The sequence below is a fragment of the Perna viridis genome, chromosome 1 (genome assembly GCF_037379345.1).
Source record: "Perna viridis isolate PV_CMFRI_1.1 ecotype Kerala chromosome 1, ASM3737934v1, whole genome shotgun sequence".
Classification (NCBI taxonomy): Eukaryota; Metazoa; Mollusca; class Bivalvia; order Mytilida; family Mytilidae; genus Perna; species Perna viridis.
In genome coordinates, this window is record NC_142445.1 from 50,354,479 (window position 1) to 50,379,978 (window position 25,500).

The following is a 25,500-nucleotide window of genomic DNA, read 5'->3' on the forward strand; positions in this document are numbered from 1 at the left end:
CCAAGGGGAGTGAATTTTGTTGTGTGTTGAAGGCACATGTATTTTATTATATTTATTCATGTCATAATTTTATTTGAGCAGCATGGCAGGTGTCTTGTGAGAATCATGAGATACTCACCCCCTTTCAGAGCACCTGAGTTTACCTTGTGTTTTGTATTTGGGGGTTTGTAATCTCTGTGCATTTTTATTTTAACTTTTTTCACTTTACTGTTATATGTCCTTGTCAGTTTTTGTGTTCTTGGACATGGTTTTGCTTGTAGATTTTCTGTCTGATATTCCCCCTTTTCATTGGCACTAAGGTATTTTTTCTTTTCTTTTTGTTGGAAAATTTCTCATGAGGATTTTTACAAACTATAATTTACTATAGATGATGATTAAATACCTATAAGACAATGGAATCACAAGAAAAAACATCAGCAACAAATTTAATCACACAGAGTATAACTTCCTTTGAATTAAGGTTATATATATTTGAAAAAATAGAAAAAATACTAAAATATTGCATATTTATTCAACGCTTTAGTAAACAAAAGTACAAAATATGAGTACAATAAATATAATAAACAAATTTATAAATTAAAATTAATACTGCTTTTGAAATGGATAATAATGGACAAGAACACCCCAAATAATAATACAAAGTGTCTATATTTTTATGCATGTACATTGTACTGTAATTATACAGATCGATGATGACATAAATTTGTAATCATTAAAGCTTTATAATAAGAAGCTACTATTTATAGACAAAATATTAGAAATGTTGTAATGCCATGGAATTGCACAAATATGTTATCTACAAAACATTCTGGATTTTCATAATTTAAATATTTTGTTGCCACTTGTTCAATTAGTTGTTCTTGTTTCAGCATGATCAAAATATTGACTTTTAGCTTTAAAAAAAAATAAGACAAAAAAAATTTTCAAAACCTCATACATCTATGAAAACATGTCTCTAAAGTAGCACTAAATTTCCCAGTCCAAGTCATCAACAGATGCTGCATGATAAAGAGAAAGCCTCATGGCACGTTGTCTTTTCTCCATACCTCGCTGGATAGCTGTTATCATTTCAAGGTCTTTTTTTGAATATCTCCTTGGGCGCGGTAGTGGTACTCTTTCTCGTAAAATATGTGGGGATTGTGACCTACTTCTAATGTAATGAACACCAGGCCTACTTAATATGATTGGCTGAGAATGCCTTGAATCTCTTCCAGCACTGTAACTCCTCTCATATTGGATAGGGTTACGATGTTGTGTGCGCCCTCTAGCAGGTGGAGTAATAAATTCACTTTTGTAAGCTATTTTTTGTGGAGTTTCATACACTTTGTTTGAGCTTTCATCTCCATTTTGAATATGTGGTGAGAAAGGGTTAGAGTAAATAGCCTTAACTCGTTCATACTCAGGATCCTCACCATAAAGGTCATCTTGCTTCATACTCTCATTATCCTCGAAGTTTTTCTGTGAGCTAACAGATTCTTCCCTATAATATGATACCAGAATGTTAAAACCTTACACTTTTTGGCTTCACTTTTGGTTGGTCTAATCTTGAAATTTCTTCACTATTATTAAATTATATTTGAAATCATTTCTATCATGTAAAAAGTTATTATCTGATTAGTAACATATAAAATATACAATAGGTTTTGTTAACAATGGGAGGTAACTCTAGTTTAATAATTGTAAGAAAATGTACATACCTATTTTTATAATTCCGCACATTCAAAATGTTTTCTGTAAAACAAATGATTTTCTCACATTACAGTTAGTTAAAGGACAGTGGATTTCTTTTATAAACAAATGTATCACTTGAATTATTTTTCTGTGGATTCCAGTCATTACACTATTAAAGAATTACTTGAGTATTTTGTAATGCCAAATCAAGTTGATATATACACAGTCTCTAATGCCAGTTCATTCAGAAATTACCTGGAAACTACCAGTTAATTCAACACAATCTGTATTTTCCATTCAAATATTATAATTCTTTACATACTATGCCATGTAGGGGAGATAAGTCATATATTTGTCAGATTGAAAACGGCATGTAATTAGGGTTTTTCAATAAAAATTAGGGTAAAAATAAAACTTTTTTCATATTCACAACCAAAGGAATCAGTAATTATAATTGCTTCATTGGGTTTTTGCTTGTTTGTTTTTTTGTAAGTTTTAACACCTCTTTTTACTGTATGGTATTATCTTTACATTCCTGAACACTTGATTCATTGATTTCTGGATATCTCACTATGGCCCTAAAACTCCTGATATGGCATGTGCAAATGTTTTTATGTATATGTTAGATTAATTTCTGTACGTAATTGACAATTCTTCATCACAGATCTATTAAGGCACTTATTTTCTTTGCTGCTAACTGACCACCAGCATGAGTTTATTTCTTTCTTGGTTAGATTGTGCAACTCATTAAATTTCCTGTTGGGTCTAAACAGGTTACTAGCATGTTACTTTTAGTAGAATGATATTTGTCCCATGATGCAGGAGTATTACACACTATTTCCTATATATATTCATCTGCTTACTTTTTAAATGTGAATCTAACCCAAAGTTCGGTATCTTTTTGTAAAATTTGATGTTTATGTTTAAAAAAAATATGGCATTAAGTGGGACTTATATGATACCCTCCTCACATTTTGGGATAAAAGATCTTTGCACATCAAAGGTAAAAATTGAAGTGTGAACAGAAGTAAATGCTTCAAATGTATAAGGGATAATTTATATGGTATTACTAAATATAACATCAGTAGAAATTAACAGTTTATAAAACAAATCGTGAATATTGGTGGATTCAAAATGTTGTCCAAAATGGGGAAATCACTTAAGTTTTGAATGAATTTAGTCCCAAAATAAAAAAAAAAAACCAGAAAAACAATTTTGAAAACAGACTACTAAAAAAATCATAGAGTGAAATAGTTAAAGGATGATTAAGAAATTATTGTGTGCATAAGTTGTTGACATTTTTGTCATTTTAAGAAAAAAATGTGTGTTTTTTTTTTTTTTTTTTTTTTAGACAAATCCAATGTTAGTTATATTAAGAATTTTATGATGCAAATATTTTAATTATTGCAATTTTAAGTTAGTTACATTTCTTCCAATAATAAAAACATCACATTACTTTCTGAGAAATTTATTTTCGTAGAAAAATATGAATTCCTTAACAAGGTACTTGGTCTGAAGAACTGATAACTCCACACATAGGAGATAAATCTGGTATGCCAAAAGTTAATAGTTGAAATATGCCTAAAATGAGACCATTTTCTTTCAAATTTTATAGACTAAATTTTATAAATAATGTTATCACACCACAAACCATGTCATTTCTCTGTCCTCAAACATTTCACTTATTGAATATCAGTAACCTTAGAATATTTTTTTCATAGAGGTAGTGTCATAGAATGAATTATTCAAAACATTTTTTAGAGGAGACAACTCATTTTTTTCTTTTAAACAATTTAAACTGAAACATGGAGGAAACCTTACTTCTAAAGATTCAAAACACAATCAGTAAAACGGAAGGTTATATATAAAATATTGCTCTCTTGCATAAATAATCAAAATTCAAAACAACAAACAAGATCAGAATTAATTTTCATGATAAGAGCATTTTTTCAATTTAAGTTTTTCAATTCAAAACAAACAATAATACCCAATTTTTATTCATATAGAATGTATTATGTGCATGCAATGTTTTTCACACGTTAAACAAGAATCACACCAAACATTCATTATACTGGACTATCATGCAAGATATAATTAAGGGTAGAGCTACCATTCAACATCAATGATATAATAACACAGTGAAACCCATATAAATCAAACCCTTAGAAGATTCTGTTAGGTAGCACTCGAGCTAAGAATCATGCAAAATGTGATACGTGGTTGGGAAGCCTACATATTTTTATTTTTCATATTTTATTTAAAATGCTTAAGGAAACAAAATATTACGTGGCTTTTCATAGAAGGAGATAAAAAATTATATAGAATGCGCTATAGAATTCAAAATTAATGGAAATAGCTCTGTAATTGACACTAAAATTCAATAGAAACTGTTGGGTTTTCCATGTGGATTATGTGCTAGGAGCAGACCGATTGGACTGAATGATTATACATTTCATTGCACAGACCTATAAAGCAACTTAATAACAAAAATAAAAATATGTAGCCTTTTTGGGATGTATCACATATTACAGAATTGGCATGATTCTTACAAAGACTGCTACTTAAAAGTTTAAAAAAACTGATATAAATGACTATCGGAAGGTTACTTTCTTCTTCTTTCTTCTGGGTTTTGTTTAGACTGGTTTCACCGATCACACCATTTCCATTAAAAGAAAATTTGAGCTTCCAATGTTTTATTACAAAATATAATTCTATTCACATAATATTGTTAAGCTACACATCAATGATGAATCAACCACTTTCAGTTACATAAGGTTAAAGCAAAGAAAGAAAGCGTGCACACATAAACACCAAACTAGTCACATCAAATCACCAGTGAAGGAGAGACAACTCATACTAACCGTCCTCAGACACAAGTCTTTTGACAAGTATTGTCAAGCGTTTTGTTTTAGTGAGTGACATGATTTGTTTGTCTGATAATGTTCTGACATCTATTCCATCAATCTGAAAGAAAAAAGTAGAATACAAAACAAATCAAACATGTACATGTATCATTAAAAGAACAATATAACAAAAGTATAATATTATGAATTAGGGGGGAGGTGTAATGCATACATGGCAAATGCATTTACCTGGAAGGGTATCATTCATCAAGATGTCTTAATAGACCTATAATTTACTTAGATTAGAGCAAGATGCCAGGCATAAAAATATTTAATGCTACTTTTTTACTGCTTTCCATCAAATTCACACAAATTTTTTTCATTAGACATGAAATCATTTACTAGTAGTATATATTTTGCTTTTATTCCAGTGTCATTGTATCATTGTAAAGACATTATTGCTACTAAAAATCAAATATGATCAACCATTTTCATTAATTCTGATTAGTTCATTCTCATGGATAAACATTCATTGTATCTTGTAACTGTTTTATTGTATTTTTATGATCATACATTATTGAGAGTTCTTATCAATTCATTCATATATAACAAGTTAAAATGTCTACCCTATAAAAATCAGTCAAAAAATAAGGCAATAATGGAACATTAAGTGATACTTACCACGTAATGGTGAAAAAAGGGGGAATGGCAAAATGTTCAAAAAACTATATTTTGTTTTTTTTTTAATTGAACTAAACCTGTATTTAATATTACTAAACAACTGTGGAAAGTTTAGAAAAAATAATTGTTCTTTTTTCAAGTTATTTTCTGGAAAATGAGAGGACTGGGACAGACACCGAACTTTTCAGAGGATAACACATACCTTACCACTTCTTGTGGCAGGTTGCAATAATCAATATTTATAAAATAAATTAAAAGTAGAACAATTCATTGTGAACAAAGCACAGTATTCGCTGATAACCCAATGGTACACTACTTATTAGGATAAGAAAAAAAGTAATAATGTATAGAACACTCAGTACATTAGTACTTCATCTTTGGCAAATATTTCGTCTGTCAATGTCTGTCAATCTCTACAATTAACTGACAGACATCTTGCCCCCAAAAAAACAACAAAACACAACTAGATATAATCTCTGTTCATCCCTAAAATGACCATTTATTGCCTTTGTGCCCTAAATTAGCACAACTTGGTTATCTACCCTTTGAAATATTCTACAAATTGTACAATACCTCTATGTTAAAATTTATCTAACTTAGCTGTTAATTTAAAAACGGTATTGTTGTTACACAAAATGTGTTGTATGGCTTTTAAACAATTTAATCTTTATATTCTATCCTCTTGGCTATGGTATAAAAAAATACCTTCACTATAAAATCCCCAATGCACATCCCTGCTTTTTCTGAAGGAGAATTTTTATCTATTGCCTTTACTTTCAAGAACTTGCTCTTTTGTTTCCTACAAAAAAATATAAACACAAATGTACATATATTTATTAGTTGCTTAATTCTAGATATATTCAATATTAAACATGCAAAGAATATTTAAAAGTAGAAATAAGAAGTCTTTTACTTGATAGCCTTTTGAGGTCAAATTTACTGTAAGATTTTTTTTAATCCTTCCCTGTTCTTAGAAAATTACTTTACTCAACCATATTTTTTGAATACATTTTAAAAAGATGTCATATGCATATTACATAATTCCTACTTTTTTTTCAATATCCCCAATTACGTCATAAATAAAGAACAAGGAACTATTTGACACAAAATATGAGACAGTTTGTCAAACTTTATTCAACTGTAAATAAAATATGATAATAGAAATATAGTACTTAACACTTGAAGCAGAAAGAAATCACTATAAAAACCTTCATTTTCTGGCTTCCAAAAACTATAACAGGTTTCCCTGCATAGCATTTGTGTATCTTTAAAAATGACTTGTGATAAAAAAGGATCAATTCTTCCACATACATATAAGTTTTATCTCATTTCTGTGCAATAAAAGGAATGACACTACATCTTAAATATTTCATGGCCTAGAGTAAGCTATAGATTTTCTGAGCTTTCATAAAAAGTAAATTATTGGGTTTGAATTTAAAAGTCATTATATTCACAAAAGGTTATTGTAACCTTATCTCTCAAGTTAAAGAATGCTTTGTCATTTAATGACAACCTACTTTTTTAAAAGTTGTTATTTGAACTTTGTTGGTTTTGATTTTAGAACAAAAAAATAATAAGACATACTTTCCAAATTTCTGAAGTAAGAATGCCTTGAAAAGTTTAATAATAACTTTTAAGAATATCATCAAAATATAATACAAATGTCTAATATAAAAAGTGCAATATTTACTTCCTGGTAATTTCCTATTATCAACAATAAGATCTAAGAATGCAGAGCACGTTTTTTTTTCTATTGTTGCCATGACATAAGAATTCTTTTGAATTTCTGGTATTTCATCACGTCAAACATTAACACTATAAACCTGCCTAGTTGTAGCACATCCTAGTGTATATTCATTAGAAGATGAGGGAAAGACAACCATTTCTATCTCCTTAATATGAAGAGCTTCTTGTTTCTCCCCATTTGGAGAAGCACTCTGTACAATCATGATAATGTTCCAAGCATTTCTCATTATTGTAACCGCTTCAGCATGGGTAATTTGACTGAATGATGTACCATTAACTTCCATGATTTTATCTCCAACCTTTACTCCCTAGACAAAAAATATATTAAAGCATGTATTTGAGACCAACTTTTCAACTATTTGCTTATGCTAAAATATATTTTTCAGTTTAGCTCATTTCCCACATTTTTAAGTAAGACATGTTTTACAATAACAATTTGCCAGTTTCATTACATTTTGAGACAAATCCAAGATGGACCCTTCTCTTAAAATTTCATAAAAATGGAGGTACACCTACCTGATTGTTGGCAGCCCCACCTTCCTCTACATGGTTAACAAATATGTCTGTTCCATATTCCTTCCCTCCACGTATTCCAATACCTAAACTTCCATTCTGTCTCTGTAAAAACACACGTTTGATTTCATTTCTTTTGGGTTCTTTGGAAATAAATGATGAATTATTGGCATCTATTTGGCCATACTGAGGAGTCCACACAAATACATCAGAATCATTGTCCTTCATGTCAGTCTGTTTAAATGACACGGCATCATCATGTTCACTGTAAATACCACTGGTTACACTTGTCCCATGAATCGAACTTTGATCTGAACTATTTTTAAAATGGCTGTGAAGTCTGCTGTCACTACTTGAAGCAATTATTTTAAGATTACCTGACGAGTCTTTCGCTACTGTTTTAGTTGATTCTGGCATGGCATTTCCTGAATGATAAATTTGATAATAAGCATCATAATGTGGATATTGTAAACTGCATACTCTGCGAAAGTCCTCCTGAATTGATGGTTGCAGTCTTGTACTTAATTCCAACAGAAGCATAATTTTTTCCGTAGAATTTATAATGGGTTTCAACTGATTGCACAATGTTGTGACTGATCTTGTCATTTTGAAATTATGTAATGCTAGCTTGAATCGAATACTCTCATCATCAGTTAGCAACTGTCTCATAAGGTTCCGCAGAATTATGTCCCCTTTACGAGGATCATGAGAATCTGAATGTGGAAAGGCTGACATAGTCCTTTTTCTTGCCCTCACTAGTGGTCTCCAAGTGAGATGGTATTGAACATGTGGTCTTCGACGTACCTGAAAGTGTTTCATATTTTATGAGGTTGACTTCCCCTAAAACAATTCACAGCAGATTATCCATGTTATGAGAATAGAAAAGGTAAAGTAATGAAATTAAATAGATAATCAATAAAATAAAGATAATCCAGTTGTCTGTTATAAAGAAGTTATACTCTTTAGACATGCAATCTTAACCCAGTAGTGTAAACTGTCCAATGATAATCAATAAAAAATCACTTATTCCAATCAATACTAATAAATAATAATGATAATCTAATCAAAAACCATATACAAAACACTTACTACAATTATCATAGCTATAAAATTGTAGCTCCCAGCAATGAATCCAATACAATCCTTAGATAGCAATTTTTACAATACAGAAATGAAATAAGTCTTCATTGTAAAGTCATCCCTTTGACAATAGAGTTCTACACCAAATGTTAAACTAACCTTAAACTATAAACATCAAAAGCCACAGCTTTTAATATGCTGAGAGTTATATATAGAAAGGGTGACTAGGACTGGGTAATGAAGGGTCATGAGACTAAAATTTGACACAATCAATAGTTGACCGATCATGTATAAGGCCAGAAACAACTATGACAAAAGACAGATGACTCTACATCTGTTTATTTTCCCATTAAAACAAATGTGATCAATTGAAGCAAGTTATGATTACAAGATATAGATTGCTCACAGAAAATTCAGGTAAAGTTACACCCATACTTCATAGAGATGGGCTATCTCTTATACCCTAAAGGAAACTTGAATCATTACCTACCATAATTTTGTCTTTGCAACACAGTCACTTTACTGTGACAGACAGTGATAATGATCCAATAATAATAATTGTATTAGATAACTACATTGGGCCATGAATGATGATACATACAACAGACCACAACACAGACATACCCGAACTGGTGTCTGCATGCAACACTGAAGAACAATTTTGTATCATTTTCAATGTTAAGTGATAAATTATTGAATAAAAATGATAGTTAATTTCTTAACAAAAAAATATTGCTTAAAAAGATTATTTTCAATATAATCCACAAACTCCAAACAACTTTTTCTAATTCTAAAACCAAACACATTTTGTAAGAGTTATTTTTACTAGAGTAATCTTAAATATACTATGTATCCTACCCTAGTATTTACTGTGTTCCCCATTTTTGTAGAGCAGATTGGAAACTGAGAAATTTGTTTTCTCGGAATTTAAAATAAATCAAACTTTTATTCAAATCAATCACTGCCAAAATATTACACGATAATGACTTTAATTACCTAAAGGTACAATATGGTTAAAAAGAAATCAAAATCGTATAGGTACAGACCTCAAGGGTCTAAATAGTCACGTTTGTATGATTTACGAGACTTCAATGCTGACAGGTCAAACTTTACTTTTCATTAAGGGATGTAAGAGTCGCTTCTTAAAGTTTTGATAAAAATAATAATGAAAATGTTATGTAATATTTTGTATTCTAAGGAATTACTACAGTGTAAAACTGTAATAGATCCTTGTATGAAAATAGTTGATTAGACAATAATGCTGCAAGGGTTGTTCTCATTTGTCCTCATAACATTTTGCAATGCTCAGGTAAAATTGTTTAATGCAAAATTTTACAATTTTTAACAGAAATAATCCTTTTCCCATCTGAAATGAAATCTCTGTGCAATAGTCCTTCAGACTTTAAACAAGAACAATAAACAGGTGACAGATTTATGTACTAATTAGCCAAATTAACATGTACTGCCATATAACCCATAGTAATGCTAATTATTTATCATGTTTTTTTCTTAAAAATTACATGTAGGTACTTACTGCCAGCTGTGAAGTGGTGGAAAACCAATTTTAAAAAGTTTATTTGCATGAATAAGTAAGTTACATGTAGGTTTTTCCCATCAATAAATCAGTATAAATCTAACTGTATTTTTGCCTTCAAGCATAAAATGACAAGTTTAAATAATTATGAAAATTGAGTAAATTCAACTTCAAAGAATGATTTTTTAAAACTCAACAAATATGATAAATATAACTTTAAAAAAAAAATGAATCTAATTGAATTTAAGTGCTGTGAAAAATACACCAAATCCTAGTCTTTTACTACACTTTAATAGAAGACTTACTGAACTACCGGTACTGAGAATCCCTTTAGATAAATGAATGAACCTTCTACAAACAACCAGTAATATTTAATGTTATACAATAGTAAGCTCTAATACACAATACTTTTCTATACATGTAGGTGTTAACTTATTTAAATTTGAGCCAAATGGTGATTCAGTTAAGTCTTTAGAGAACATATTTGCCTTTTTAGTATGCTAAATCGGTGAAGACAACCACAAAAGTAGTATTGGCCTCTTAGAATATATGACTAATAATTACGTCTGTCAAAAAGTCTATCCCATAATGTGACCTTGTCAAATTGTTAAATGTTAAAATATTGGACCAAGATATTTGACAAACAATATGAAGACACATGAGAGTAGTCATTGTAACAGAGTATTGTATTTAAATGTGCCTTTTATAGTGGGAGTTGCAGGAATCTATAGCTCTTATAGACCAGATTCTTATCTATTATTCTAAATGTCTAATGAGCCCTAACATATATTTATTTAATTATCCTTGTATGTGTATACTATAGTATTGGATTGAGTAAAATAATGTGCAAATGAATAAACAATGCCTAAAGTCTTAGATCATCATTACTGTTTAAAAAAAACCACATTAAAAATGACATTCTTAAAGATATAGACATGTCTTACAAGATTAAGGTCAACATTTTGACCTATAAATAAAGATTAGACAGCATTTAACTTTATTCATTAAGCCCACAATAAGGACTGCAGAAATGTATATTAACAATGCTATACAAACATAAAAGTAGTTCCTAGATGTATAATTGTGACTGAATGTTCTATTTTATTTAGATTAAATCACCTTCAGCCTAAAGGTATGTAACTGACCACTAGAGAGGTCTAAAAAAGAACAATATCTACAGAGTGCATTGACCATATTACATGTACATGACAAAAAACATATCATTACATACTGTGTACAAATAACCAAACTTTAAATCTCCCGTAAATGAGCATAAAACTCAAAGTCTGACCAATTAACTAACTTAAAACAAACCACAAAAAATATTTACTTCGTATTTTGATAAAACTGTATGCAGAGCTGTAAGGGAACCTGTACTAAGCTTCTTTGCATCAAAGACAGATTCACGCTGTTTGAAAAAAAGAACCTTTGTTATCATTTGTCAATTAACTACATGTATGTTAAAATTAAATAATAACAGATCAAAAGTTTGGAATGATCTACACGCAAATAGGCAACAAATTTATAGAAAGCACTTACTAGATAGCCTGGGTATAGTCCTTAAATTAAATTCTTATTTTTAAAATTCACTCATAAATTGATCAGACTATTCAAAAGTCTTTCATACAAGCAGAACACCACATTTTAAGTTCATTGTTAAATAATAAACAGGAAACCCTATTATTGTGTGTTTAACAAGAGTCTTATTTCATAATCATGAAGTTTAAAATTTCAATGACATTATAGTCACGCTTAATTCATAATTACAGAATGAACCAATAACCGATTTTAAAATCCAGTTGTAATAATACTTGATGTTTCTTACTGAGTCAAGCTTTAACTTGATTTCAAAAGAACAGGTTTTCCCAGACAATTATAGTCTTCTCTTGCAAATGTGCCAAAATATTGTACCATTATAGTACCAGATATATACTACATGTAACAGTAGTAACAACACGAAACATGTGTTCACATTACCAGTGTTTAGCATGAAAATATTAGAGGTATACCATATACAAAAATAGGGCACAGCTGGATACGAACAGGGATTGAACCCTGAACAGTTGAGGCAACAACATTTAAACTTGATACAGCTTTGAATTTAGACATTTGATACAGGATTAGAATTTTATCAGAATCAAAATGACCATATTTTGGCCCCTGAAGTTCCTCAATGATTCCTGTCACAACCTCCAAAATTACCGTAATCCCAACCTTACATTGGGGGGTATGGCACCTTGTGGTACAAATTCAAAGAGATTCATTCCCTTAAACTCAAAACATCATCTAGAAATCAGAAAACTGTTTGTCTGAGGCCCTTTTGTGGGCCATAATTCTTACTCTGCTCAAGTCATAAACCCCATAATAATTCCCAGTCTTCCCTTTGAGATATGGTTCCTTGTAGTACAATTAAAAGAGATCTGACCTTTCTGGTAAAGAATTCTGTGGAAAAATATCATAGACATCCATATGCTTTTACTGGAGTTATATAATAAAATTCTATGAAATGATCACTTTCACCACTACTTGGTTCCTTATTCCAAACAGTTGGGCTATAACTCCAAAAACTGATCCAAACCTTTCTTTGTTGGTTTAGAACCCTGTCATGAAATTTTATTAAGATCAACCATATAATATTCAAGTGTCTACAGACAACAGGTAGGAGAATATCGACAATGATATCATGGACAACTCTTTAGCATTATCTTACTGAAAATTGTGTGTGATTGTGTGTGGTCATATGAGAAAAAACAAGAAACAAAATGAAACTTGTAAATCATGAGTGCTTCCTAGGTGATACCCATACCACTCTCAAGAAACCATGTGCTAGTATGGTCAAAATATAAACAAAGTTGTCAAACAGAATGTAAGTGTGGCTAAAGTTCCAACAATTTAACATACATAGGCTATATAAAGCTTTTGTACATATGTAAAACTACTGTGATAAATAGTTGTAGAGAAAATTGTCTTCTGTTGGTCCAGGAATGACCAAATGTTTTATATCAAGTAACCCCAATAGTCATTCAATTGGAATTGCTCAATGGCGTCACATGATAAAGAGTTAGTGAGAGTTTGAACAAATTCTATATATCAGTTTTTGAGCAGTTGAGAATGAGAAGATGGTTCCTCCATGCCTTAGGAACCTCCAAAAAACCATTCATTGTTGCATTCTTATTGAATGGATGAACAGACATTATTTAAGAAAAAAACTGCTTAAAAATTTCATACCAAAGATGCTTTACAGCTTTCAGGAATTTAAATTTTTTATTTATTGTACTGCAAATCCATTTACTGACCTTTAACACCCTACTGATTAATTAGGATGTTACATGATTAAAAATAGAACAATAGTAAAGGGACATTAAATGATACTTATAAAATTGTTGGTCAATAAATTATGCTGCCCAAAAATTGGGACAATAAAATGAAGAGTGGAGGGGAGTTTCAAACATGGACTGTCTCTGAAGGGTGGAGGGGAGTTTCAAACATGGACTGTCTCTGATGAACTAAAAAGTGTATTTTGATCAAAATTATACTTAATCAATATTTTACAGAACTTAACAATTGTGTAACTTTTGAAGAAACAATCTTGGATCACTTCTCAAGAAATCTTCATGCACCTGTGAATTTAAACAGGATATCCCTGACACTAAGTGTGGCGGCATATGAAAAAAAAGAAGGTATGAAAACAAATCCATCATAAAGAAAACACAGCTTACCTTTGTAGTATAAAACTTTGATATGAAAAGATTGTCATCCATACAGCTCTTTAATGAATTCAAACGATATTTTTATACAGGTTTATTACAATTTTACAAACGTTTTAAGCAGAAATAGAACCAACAAATTTGTCATTCATTATATTCAAATTTTCCTAATCCTAAATCCTTGTACAATGAGAAAACAAATTTGCCTTTTATATTAATCCAGACCAAATAACTGATGGCACACCTAGTTTAAACAAGACCTAATTGATACTGAAAGATTTTTCTCTGCATCACATGCAAGTTAGAATAGAACTGGATAAACATCAATTGTTGCCTGCATATTCAATCGTTTCTTTTTTTCTTAAAATATGTACACCATGCATACACAGTTACACAAATGAAGATCAGTATTGGAAAAAAATCTAAATATAATCTATTACTGGATGCTTTAGGTGCTGTGAAGAAGTAAGATATTTTAAATAAATAATTCATACAGACATATTAAATCCAACTGAACAGAAAACCTGTAATTATAGGAAACAGTTAAAAAAAGAGTCAAAATTATGTGAATTAAGACAAGTGGTCTTTATAAACAGGCTATTGCTGAATAGAAGTGGTCAAAAAGACAGGATTACAATATAAAGATGGTTGTTAAATTTCACTATTGGATACAAAATATGTATAGAAATTTTGCATAACATATATTTTTTGTAGGAGGAAAAGCTATCACTTATGTGTACTGTACCAGTAATACCATTCAATTCAGAAAAAAAACTAGATTTTTCTGGTCAAAACAACAATGATACTGATCAATGTTTTACTATTAAGTACCTATATAAAAATAACAGAAAATCTTCCTAGCATCAACCATTAACCAAGCTAAAAACCCTACCTTTTGAAATCTCCTAGAATTTGAAGACCTTCTACAGCAAGGGAAAAACATGTTTTATTATCAAGCAAGTCAAGCTATACTGTAACTATGGAAACATTTTTGTTTAGTCATGACAAAATTGTTTAATAAAGTAACCCTTTCTTACAAATCAGATAAAAGATCAGAAAATACAATACCATTTAAATTTTTGTAGAAAAATACAATAATTTAACTTAATTATGTTTCAAAATTATGGCCAGATTGACCTTTTTATTACTGTTTAAGTTCAAACTATCAATTTAAAAAATCTCATAAGAATATCAATGCTCTCTTACTGATTTTGATGTTATAAATACACAGTTTTACAACAATTGAGGATCAAGTTGCTGTTTGAATTTCTATTGCTTGTTTTAAGATAACAATGTACTTTAAACTTTACATTTATTCAGAAATTTCAAATTCTTAAAAAGGAACAAAAAAGTTCTAGCTTGAAACATTCAAAATTATACATATTCACTATATAAATGTCATTAAATCACATAACAGCTTATTTCAATGAGTGTTATCATTACCTCTCCTTACAAAATAATTAAATGATCTAGTTCCCATAAAAAAAGCATAAATGCTTAAACTAAAAAATGTTGGTGTCAATTTTAACTATTTTAAAACTTAAAATTTGAACATAGGCTAACAACCAAGCAATGTTTTCTTCAGCTAAAATCAATGAAGAATTTGAAATACTCTGTGGTCTTACAATTAAGGAGTGTATTAAAACAGTATTGAAAATTGATCGACTGAAATAGTTTTGTATAAGACCTTGTATATACAAACCAGTTATGTAATTCTACACAATAGCTCACAGAAATGGAACAAGAGGTTCCCATGAGGCTGGATTGGGCAATAACTCTAAAAAGTTTTTTGATAATTTTGATTCAAGGAAGACTGATCATACGGCTCATTTCATCAAGTTCCTATCTATTATAGTTTTCAAGATATTGGCTGAAAACTGTAAAAAAAAAAAAAAAATAACAACACACTTTTCACCATTCAAGGGCAATAACTTTAACAAGGAGACATCTGACAACTTTGACCCAATGCAGACTTCTGTAAGCCTTATAATGAAGATAATTTTTTTGTTGACAAATCAATAACAGAATATGACTGCAAATTTACATTTGACATAAATTCCTGACAATATGCACACATCTCTATGGTAATTTAACACTCCAATGAGTTTCATTACTATCCTGCAAGTCATTAAGGAGGAGTTGTGGACAACACATCAGACCCAAAAGATTTTCTGAAAAAATGCTTATGTCCAACAGCAGTCATTTCTACATTTTTTGTCCAAACATAAAGATCTTGACAATATGCACATTTCAATATGGCAATTTAACATGCCACAAAGTTTCGTAACAATCCTACAAGTCATTGACGAGAAAGTTGTGGACAACGCATCTGACCCAAGATTTGCCAAAAAATTCTAAGTCAAACAGCGGTCATTTCTATAATTTTTGCATAAACATAAATTCCAGACAATATGCACATCTGAATATGGTAATTCAGCACTTTACCAAGTTTCATTACAATCCAGCAAGTCGTTGAAGAGGAGTTGCAGACAGCACATCAAACCAAATATTGCTGAAAAATGCTTAAATGCATAAGCCATCATTTCTACAATTTGTGCCCAAACTTAAATTCCTGACAGTATGCATATCTCCATGTAGATATATTACAAGTTTCTGACAGTATGTATATCTCCATGTGGTTATACTACATGTTTTATAACAATGCTGCAAGCTGCTAAGAAAGCAGTTGCAGACGGACAGTCCGACGAACCGACAGGGTGGAACCTATATTCAATGAATCACTAATCTTAGCCTTAGTATTTACACTTTAAATGGAAAAAAAACATGAAGTTGCACATGTTGTCATGCTAGGCATACCCCCATTAATACAGAAAATTGATATTGGACAGCAATCAAAATCACTCACAAAATATGCCCCATCTACATAAAGCCACATCAATTTGAAATAAATCCATCCAATGGGAGTCAAAAGTTAGTTATGTGACAAAAATTTCTCTATCATTTGATATGGTGAAAAATGGAAAAAAACCTAAAAACAGGAAGTTAAATTCAAAATCAATCCATCCATTGAAATAATTGTGATGAAATTAGGATGGACAGACAGACTGAATGATGGATGGATGGAATGATGGATAGACAATGTAATTCTAATATTCCACCCATTTGTAGAGTGGGTGTATAATATCAAATGAAAATTAATGAGCAGTGAAAAATAATTTTCAGACATATTATAACTTGGTCAATATCTTGTGGATGTCCACACAATAAGCACAAGTTTAACAAAATTCAACCAAATATTATTTGGCCTCCCATTGGCAACACAGTAAAGATATGACTATACATCTACTGATTTTCATATAATTCACTGAGTATATGAAGATTTCCATATCAAAGAAAGAATGGCAATACCATCAAGGGATCTTTGAAAAGTGCACAGAAAATACAATAACAGCAACAAAAAAGATATCAGCAATGCCAGTTAGAAATCAAAGTCCTTTTGTTTAAGGTATTCATAAAAAAAATCCTAGATTCTCATCCAATATTTTCCAAAATAAGGGGCAGGCAGGTGATTATTTATTAATTTTTTTTTATCAATTTAAGTGGAAAATGCTGTCAACTAATAAAAAATGGACCTAAATTGGGGAAAAAAATCAAAATAATTATTTTGGGGGAGGGTGCAAAAACTTAGTCACAAGGGAATAAGAATCTAGAAATTTTTTTTTATTTTGGCCTAAAGACAGACTTAGAACTTTTTGATAAAATAATATGCAGTGAAACCTATCTAAACCAGACACAGAATAATCCCAAAACTTGTCTAAACCAAACACAGAATAACCCCAAAACTTGTCTAAACCAGACAGAATAATCCCAAAACTTGTCTAAACCAGACACAAAATGATTCCAAAACTTGTCTAAACCAGACACAGAATAATCCAAAATGTGTCTAAACCAGACACAGAATAATCCAAAACTTGGCTAAACCAGACACAGAATAATCTTTAAACTTGTAAAAATCAGACAATTTCTGAAGTCCATTCATATCAATTCAGTTGGATTTTGAACCTTAGTAAACAGAAAACCTGTCTAAACAAAACACAGAATAATCCAAAAACTTGTATAAACCAGACACAGAACAATCCAAAAACTTGTGTAAACCAGGCACTCATATAAGTTCAAATGCGTTTTGAACTTTAGTAAACTGATAACTTGTCTAAACCAACCATTTTTTAAGTCCAAAATGGATTTGGCTTAAACAGGTTTCACTGTACCTCCAGACAGATATAAAAGGTCCAAGTAACTTCAAAGCATGTTTGTTCCTAAATACTTTCTATAGCAATACCCTGGGTCAATAGAATATGCACTGGAAAAAAAATGGTTGTATGGATTTCATAAATCAATGTAATTACATCTTAAACTACCAAATATTATGTTAAAATACTTTGAATAAATTATTTATCTAGCAAACACTGAACAAAAGAAAACTATGTTCTAAAGACTGGATACAATTGTTAACTAGGTCACTGGCTGACTATAGTGAATATCAGCAGGATATTATACAATAGCAAAATAGTTAATTTTGTTCATGGTCTAAAAAGCATGCTGGGGGAATACAGTAATGTATAGCTAATTATAAAAACTGAAAAACAGGGTCTCAGAAACAGTACAGATATATACTAGTACACTTAGTCTTAGGTGGACATTGATCATTCCTTTAACTGTAGTAGATTCCATTCATAGATGGTTGCATGCAAGTAAAGATGGGTGATAATATAACAATTAAGATATTTTCTGTATTCCAAAACAAGAATACCTTTTATAAAGCGTAAGTAGACCACAGTTTTTACTATCTTATATTTCAAAGCAGAATATTTTAACAATTTCTGAAAGAACATGGAGTTCAGGACCCAGGTATTGTGAATACAATATAGCTCACAGTCCATCAGAGATTATTATACTATATAGCTAAGGACCAAGTAGAGGTAAATCCACAACAGCTTTAGTCCCATCAAGATAAATGCAATATACCTCAGGGCCCTGGAAAGATTAAACCAATCATAAGGGCATGCTCCCCTTTCCAATAGGCAGCCCAACTAGTGTATATGAAAGCTTCTGTGGTTCCAATCAAAGATAAATATGCTAAATATACTAAAACTCTGGTTAAAAGTTAAATACACTATAGGTCAGGACATAGCAAAAATAATTACACTGTAGTCTTCTCACAGTAATGGGGGTTGAAACCATATGGTAAAGGATGTTAAATTATTTTAGGTTCATTTACTTTAGTCAATTAAATAGGAAACAATGCTTCCAATAACATCAAATGCTATTCATGCTTTGGTAGCATAGCATAACAATTATAGTTGATGAGGATTTTCTCCCCAAATGTACAGAAAGATTGCCCATAAAATGCAGCATTTTACAGAAGAATAAGGCATTTATACTTTTTTTCCACTAAAAATCATAGGATTTCTTCCACTGATGGGAGAATGAATAATTTTTTCACACTTTTCACTGCATTCAACTCAACTTAGTTCAAGAACAGAATTCTTATATTCATGGAAATAATAAACTATCTTCAATAATTCTTATGAAAGAACCCATTAACAAATGCATAACTGAGGACTGGCTGGTCGTTAGTTGCAAATGCACCCTTTAATTTTAATAGGTAAAATTTTTACATGACTAAAAATTGTAAATACTCCACAATTGCTGATTTCAAAACATAGGAATATTGATTATTTCCATTTGCCTTTTAAAATTTTGTGACATTTTGATGGTCTGTGTTTACTTAGTGCAATTACTGTAGGTACCGAGTAATCAATTTCTGACGGAAACAAATGTTAGCTGTAACTACTAGACCAAAGACCTTAATCAATTAACACAGTATCACAGCAACAAGGTTAAAAAACATAATTTTTATCACCAGAGAGAAATTATGATCAGTGATAATACTATATTGCATCAGACTGAGAAATAATTGATCTTATAAAAATAAAAGTAATATAGAAAAATGTAGAAACATAGAAACCTTTCACATTGCACATTTGTGTAATTTTCTTAAAGAAAGTCAAAGTGTTGTAAAATTGGTACATTCACAATTAAAGTTTTACCCCACTTTAAACATTGCAAAGAAAAAGGATTTCAACTTTGAAAGAATTAATGAAAAAACCAGAAGGCTTATGAAATGTAGGGTATACAGTTCTACACCAATCTCTTAACAGCATAAGTTATGGTCCACTTTTGAAGCAATTAGTGTTACTGTGAAAGTTCTTTAATTGAGGATACCAATTTTCATGGATTAAGGAAGAAACACAAGTTTGTGGATTCTTGAATTCTTGGTTTTGTGATTTTCAGTATACACATCAATGGAATTCCACTTTTCGTTCGGAACCTAATTTGGCCTACCCACGAAAAACCACAAAAATTGATACCTCACGAAAATTAGTACATTTTGTATTTTCACAGTATTCAGTTTTGAAGAGTCATGAACATACCCCGCTTTCCATTACCAGTCCCTTTCTTTGTATTAATTAATCCTTTCAAAGACTTACAGGGTTTTGCAAATAATTCCTTATTATGAATGAGTATTGGTAATACGGTATATGGTTTTCAACCACCTATACCAGAGTACTCAAATTGAAGAATCATGCATACAATCTTCTGCAAGACGAGATAACTGATTTGAAAAAGGAATTTTAATTAAAAAGGTTAAAAAGGTTTACAACAAACCTGATCAACTAAGGCCTAGAATCACAGAAATTAATCCTCATAAATTAGCAGTAAACTACTTATTTCATACATTTCAATTAACTAATTACCAGAGATTAGTCTCTCACCATGCTTTAATACACAAAATGAACCAGTATCAGGGGTTAGATTATCAAAAGGAGCTATTTAATTCAATTTTAATATGAAATTAAGTGTAAAAAGGTTAATGCCAACTCCAAATTTTTAATTCTTAAGTTGGAAGTTACTGACATTGATTAACTTTCTATAAAAAAAAATATACGCAAAGTGTAGAATAAATAAAAATTGGGTATAAATGCAACATTAAGAGATATTTTGCACACTTAATGTTGTAAAATGAGGGTGGCAAAATATTCAAAATGGCCCAACAGGAAAACTGCATTTTGGATTTTGATGGCAGCTGCACTGAACTTGTATTTATGCTACTAAACAACTGTGTCAAGTTTAAAAAAGAATCATAGATCTGTTCTCATGTTATCATCTGGAAACTGTGGGTGGACAGATAGACAGACAGGCAACATATCTAAGGATATAACATGATACCTACCCACTTGGTGTGACAGGGTATAAAAAATATTCTTATTCATTGCTAATTATTAAAATCCTAAATCCCTAATTTTTTTGCTTGCAAGTGAAAACTTGAAATACAGTTTCTATCCAAAAGTAAACAAATTGTGGCATCTGTAAGTTAACTGGCAGTAGTAATATAATTGTATGCAATCAAATAAAAAAAATATTTCACATCCCACCTACCTTTAAAAGCCAAAACAATATTTTTTCTGTTAATAATGAAGTCCCATTATTTATTAAGTCATAAGATACATATATTGGTACTAAATCACCACCTGTCTTCCATGAACAGTTCGACCCTAACTGGTTCAACAACTAAGTCATAATCCATTATAACATTTACTTTTAAATCCTATTTAGTTCATTGATCCATATGTTCCAATTCAATAGTATTCTATAAAGAATCTACAAATTATTGTTTTAAAATCGGTATCATATTTGGTCATTCTCACCTCAATATCAGTGGTTTATCGGTGAAAAAATCAAGTACTTGCATAAACACAGAAGTACATCAACTGAGCTACTTATTTTCAAAATAACAGAAAGTTGATTAAATCTATTCATAAAATAAATAAATATTTTTTTCTTTTAAAACAACATTTAATTGTATAATTATTTTAACAAAACATTTGAGATTCCAATTTTTAAATCAATATCTGACTGTAGAAGTATTTTAATATGGTTGCTAATCAAATTTCAGTTTTAATTTTCTAGTCAAATCCTCATTTGGATAACTTCGACAAAGTCTAATTCATAATGTTTGAAGAAGAAAATTGCACTATACCGAAAAATGCCAGGAAAAAGTTAGTTATTTATAGCGCCTAAAAAGATACCTGTGATTCCCCTAACCCTACTGACCCCAGTTTTTTTTTAAAGCTTAGACTTAATTTTTTTCCACTTTTTGAAAAGCACTATTCAAGTCTGAGTGTGTCTCCAAAACAAACCAGCCAAAACTTTAAAAAAAAAAAAAAAAAACATTTTGCCTGCCTACCATTCCTAGTTTTTAAGAGCATTGTAAGGCAGAAAGGCAAGTATTTTTTTTGCCTACGACATAAAACCTTTTATCACTGGGTAGATTTTTGTAACAGCTATATCAATATAACTCTACATGTTTCTTTACTTCCATATAATATTAATGCTCTGTTTGAAATTATTACAAGTTAAGCAGGGCTATTTCAAAATTAATTTTAAGTTATGATGGCTCTCTATTTAGTTATAGCAACCTGAAATTCAACAGACAGATTAACAGACATCAATATTAAATGGTCTCTTTCCATTCATCTGTACAAATTTTATTAAACTCTACTTGACAAATCCTTTTTTTAGTAACAATGATCTTTACCTTGAAAATACAGACATGAAAGTTACATGTATTTGTAAGAATCAGGCCAAATAATAAAAAAATCTGAAACAAGTACGTCAAAAATCTGCTGATCTGAGATTATAATTTCACTCAAAGAAGTCCTCTATAAAAAATGACCACTATTTTATCTCTATATCACTGAATTTGTTTGGAAACTTTTCACTAGAGTGTTAGAAAATTAAAATTTTTGAAACGAAATGTTCATATTATATTGAAAAATCCAAAAATTGGAAAGGAGAGGTTAAATTCTACAGAAACACCTCAAAAGGTTCGGATCATAATACAGCAGTTCTAAAATATTCATATTTCTATATGGTATTCTAATAATATTGTACTGGTCCTTTTTCATTTTTTTTTCTCAGGATTACGAATTTATTTGAAAAGATATTTAAATTGCTAAAATTTAATCATACAAACAAACCTTAACTCTTCTTTATGCAGTATTCAGATCCTCAAATCTCCTTAGGTTTTTGTCTTCATCAGAGTAGCCTACTTCACAACACACTCTGGCTTAAGTAAAAGCACATAAGCTTCTATTTCAGTCCTACGCCTAATACAGTTTCAAAGAGAGAATGAACAATACAAAGCTAATAATTCAGAAATATACAAAAGTAGATATTGTTACCCTACACACGACTTTTTAGATTTGACAGAGATTATTACACTCCTTATTAATGCCAACAACAGACAAAGCTATTTAAATTTAACAAGGACTAACCTGCCCTGATAGACTTATTTTACCGCCAAAAGAACAATAGATTTTAATTGTTCTTACAATAATTGTACTATTTATAGTAACTCATCTTTTCATATCAGAGCTGGTTTGGTAAATGGTTACATGAAATTAATATGTACTTTTACGGTCAATTTACATACAACTAATTTCTTAAACAAAATACATGATTTTTATCAATTTATTTCAACAAGGTGACTATTATCAAATAGTCAATAAGTTTTCAAAATAAATACTTCTCATTTACCCATGAAACTGAAACATTTCATTGATGACCTTCAAACAAAAACAGTGTCTTACAAAGTTTGGTCTTACAGCTTTTCAAGACAATAGTAATTTTCACAAACCATAAGGTCCAGCTGATATGAATAGGAAAAAAGCCTGTATGGTCTAAAAGATAGCAAATACTGTATACTACTAGGCATTGTCAGTCAAAATAAATTGGAAGCTTTGATCTGAAAAATAAACAGAATGTCATGCTCAGAACATCTGTTTCAACTTCAAACTACCATAATTCTTGATAGACACTGTTAAAAACAAGTGTTTACACAAGATACCTTGACCAAAGAATATATAGTTTTAAATGTTATAGTTATGGCAAGCCAAAGTGGACAAAAATCAATATTTTGTAATATTAGAAAATGAATTTTTAATATTACAAAATCATTTATTAATATTAGAAAAGATTTTTTAATATAAGAAATTCATTTTGTAATATTACAAATTCATTTTGTAATATTACAAATTCCTGATTTAGTAATATTATTAAATATCACACATTTTGTAATATTAGACTAGAGGCTCAAGAGAGCCTGAATCGCTCACCTAGTTAACCATTTGCTTATTTGAAAAAACTTGAGGAATGAGACAGACTAAGTTAAAATCAACTAAATTGTCAAATGCAAGAAATGCTTTTCATAGCATTTTCATGACCTGAACCAGAATTTTGCTAAAGGCAACAATTTTTGAATTTTTTTCAAAAACCTGTCTTATGACCCCTAAGTTCCATTTTTAGTATAGGCAGCCTTATCTATTCATGGATTAAAAATCACAACAGTCATTTTGAGCACAATACACTAAAGAACCTATTACGCTTATTGTCATTCAATGATAATGATCTTAAATGGTTTTAGAGAAGAAGATTTGAGAAGTTGTACATGTGAAAAAAAAAAACCAACAAAATAACTGTTTCAGGGGTTGTAACTCCTACATTAGTCAATGAATGGTTTTGAAAATTTCAGCATAGGTCCTTCTCATGATACTTAACAATTTTACCCATGCCAGAAATTTGCAACGGTTTTTGAGTTCTTTGTAAAAAACTGCCATCTGACCCCTATGCTCTATTTTTAGTAATTGCAGCCATGTTTTTTCATGAATCAACAATCCCATCTGTCAATTTGTGTGAGATACTCAAAGGAACATATATGTCAACTTGCATTGAATTCTATGCAATGGATTTTGAGAAGAAGATTTTCAAAGTTGCACATGCGAAAATACCAAAAAACCTGTTTCAGGGGCCGTAACTCCTACATCAGTTGACCAATCATTTCGAAAATTTTAACATAGGTCTGTCTCATGATGCTGAACAATATTACCCATGCCAGAAATTTGCTAAAGGCAACAGTTTTGAGTTATTTGCAAAAAAACTGCCATCTGACCCCTATGTTCTATTTTTAGTAACAGCGGCCATGTTTTTTCATGGATCAAAAATCGCAATAAACATTTTGTGCCGAACCCCCTAAGGAACAATCATGCCAAGTTTAAAACCTGTCAGTCCAGTAATTTCAGAGGAGAAGATTTTTTAAAATTTTTTCACAATGACGACGACGAGGGCCAGGTGAGCTAAAAATAAATTTGTAATATTAAAAAATCCCTTTGCAATATTGCAAAATCAGTCACATTTTTTAATATTACAAAATGATTTTCTAATATTAAAAAATCGCAACTGAAAACGACAAATCCATTTTCTAATATTAGAAAATAAATTTCTTATATTAAAAAATCGTTTTTTAATGTTAGAAATTCAATTGAATTTGTAATACATGTATTAAAAAAGCGTTTTGTGATATTAGAAATCTAATTTGTAATATTAGAAAATGAATTTGTAATATTAAAAAATCATTTTTTAATATTAGAAAACACTTATATTTTCTAATTTTACAAATTCATTTTCTAATATTCAAAAATAGTTTTTTAATATTTTTGTAAATGAAACTGAGGTGTGCCAGTATGATAACCAAACTCTTTGTGCTGATTACTATGATATATTACTCATAATGCAAGCTCAAAAAAATGTGACAATTATTTAGTTTGTAAATTATCTGTTGATATTATATGTTATTATATATGTT

General features: G+C 30.1%; 1 protein-coding gene across 8 annotated transcripts; it reads right to left on the minus strand.

The window, feature by feature from the left end:
• Nucleotides 1-492: 492 nt before the first annotated feature.
• Nucleotides 493-23,054, minus strand: LOC148629207 (disks large homolog 1-like). 8 transcript variants are annotated; one of them, XM_088546097.1, is made up of 8 exons: nucleotides 11,608-11,740; nucleotides 11,399-11,476; nucleotides 7,458-8,258; nucleotides 7,023-7,249; nucleotides 5,901-5,994; nucleotides 4,533-4,635; nucleotides 1,698-1,731; nucleotides 493-1,480 (listed from the first exon to the last, which is right to left on the minus strand). In XM_088546097.1, the coding sequence occupies exons 3-8, from the start codon at nucleotides 8,187-8,189 to the stop codon at nucleotides 967-969; spliced, it is 1,704 nt and encodes a 567-aa protein (XP_088402223.1). In that variant the 5' UTR covers nucleotides 8,190-8,258; nucleotides 11,399-11,476; nucleotides 11,608-11,740; the 3' UTR covers nucleotides 493-966. The 8 variants fall into 8 exon arrangements, with proteins under 8 accessions (XP_088402223.1, XP_088402204.1, XP_088402182.1 ...); XM_088546078.1 differs by lacking the exons at nucleotides 11,399-11,476; nucleotides 11,608-11,740 and adding an exon at nucleotides 22,838-23,054; XM_088546056.1 differs by lacking the exons at nucleotides 11,399-11,476; nucleotides 11,608-11,740 and adding an exon at nucleotides 13,788-13,956.
• Between the last annotated feature and the right edge of the window lie 2,446 nt (nucleotides 23,055-25,500).

What these genes read in the sequence shown, in the direction of transcription:
- LOC148629207 (XM_088546056.1), bottom strand. Translation starts at nt 13,829, where the DNA reads ATGGATGACAATCTTTTCATATCAAAGTTTTATACTACAAAG. An exon ending in CAAAGTTTTATACTACAAAG is followed by an intron (nt 8,259 to 13,787) that starts GTAAGCTGTGTT and finishes AAACACTTTCAG; the next exon opens with GTACGTCGAAGACCACATGT. An exon ending in GTGGGGCTGCCAACAATCAG is followed by an intron (nt 7,250 to 7,457) that starts GTAGGTGTACCT and finishes TTTTTTGTCTAG; the next exon opens with GGAGTAAAGGTTGGAGATAA.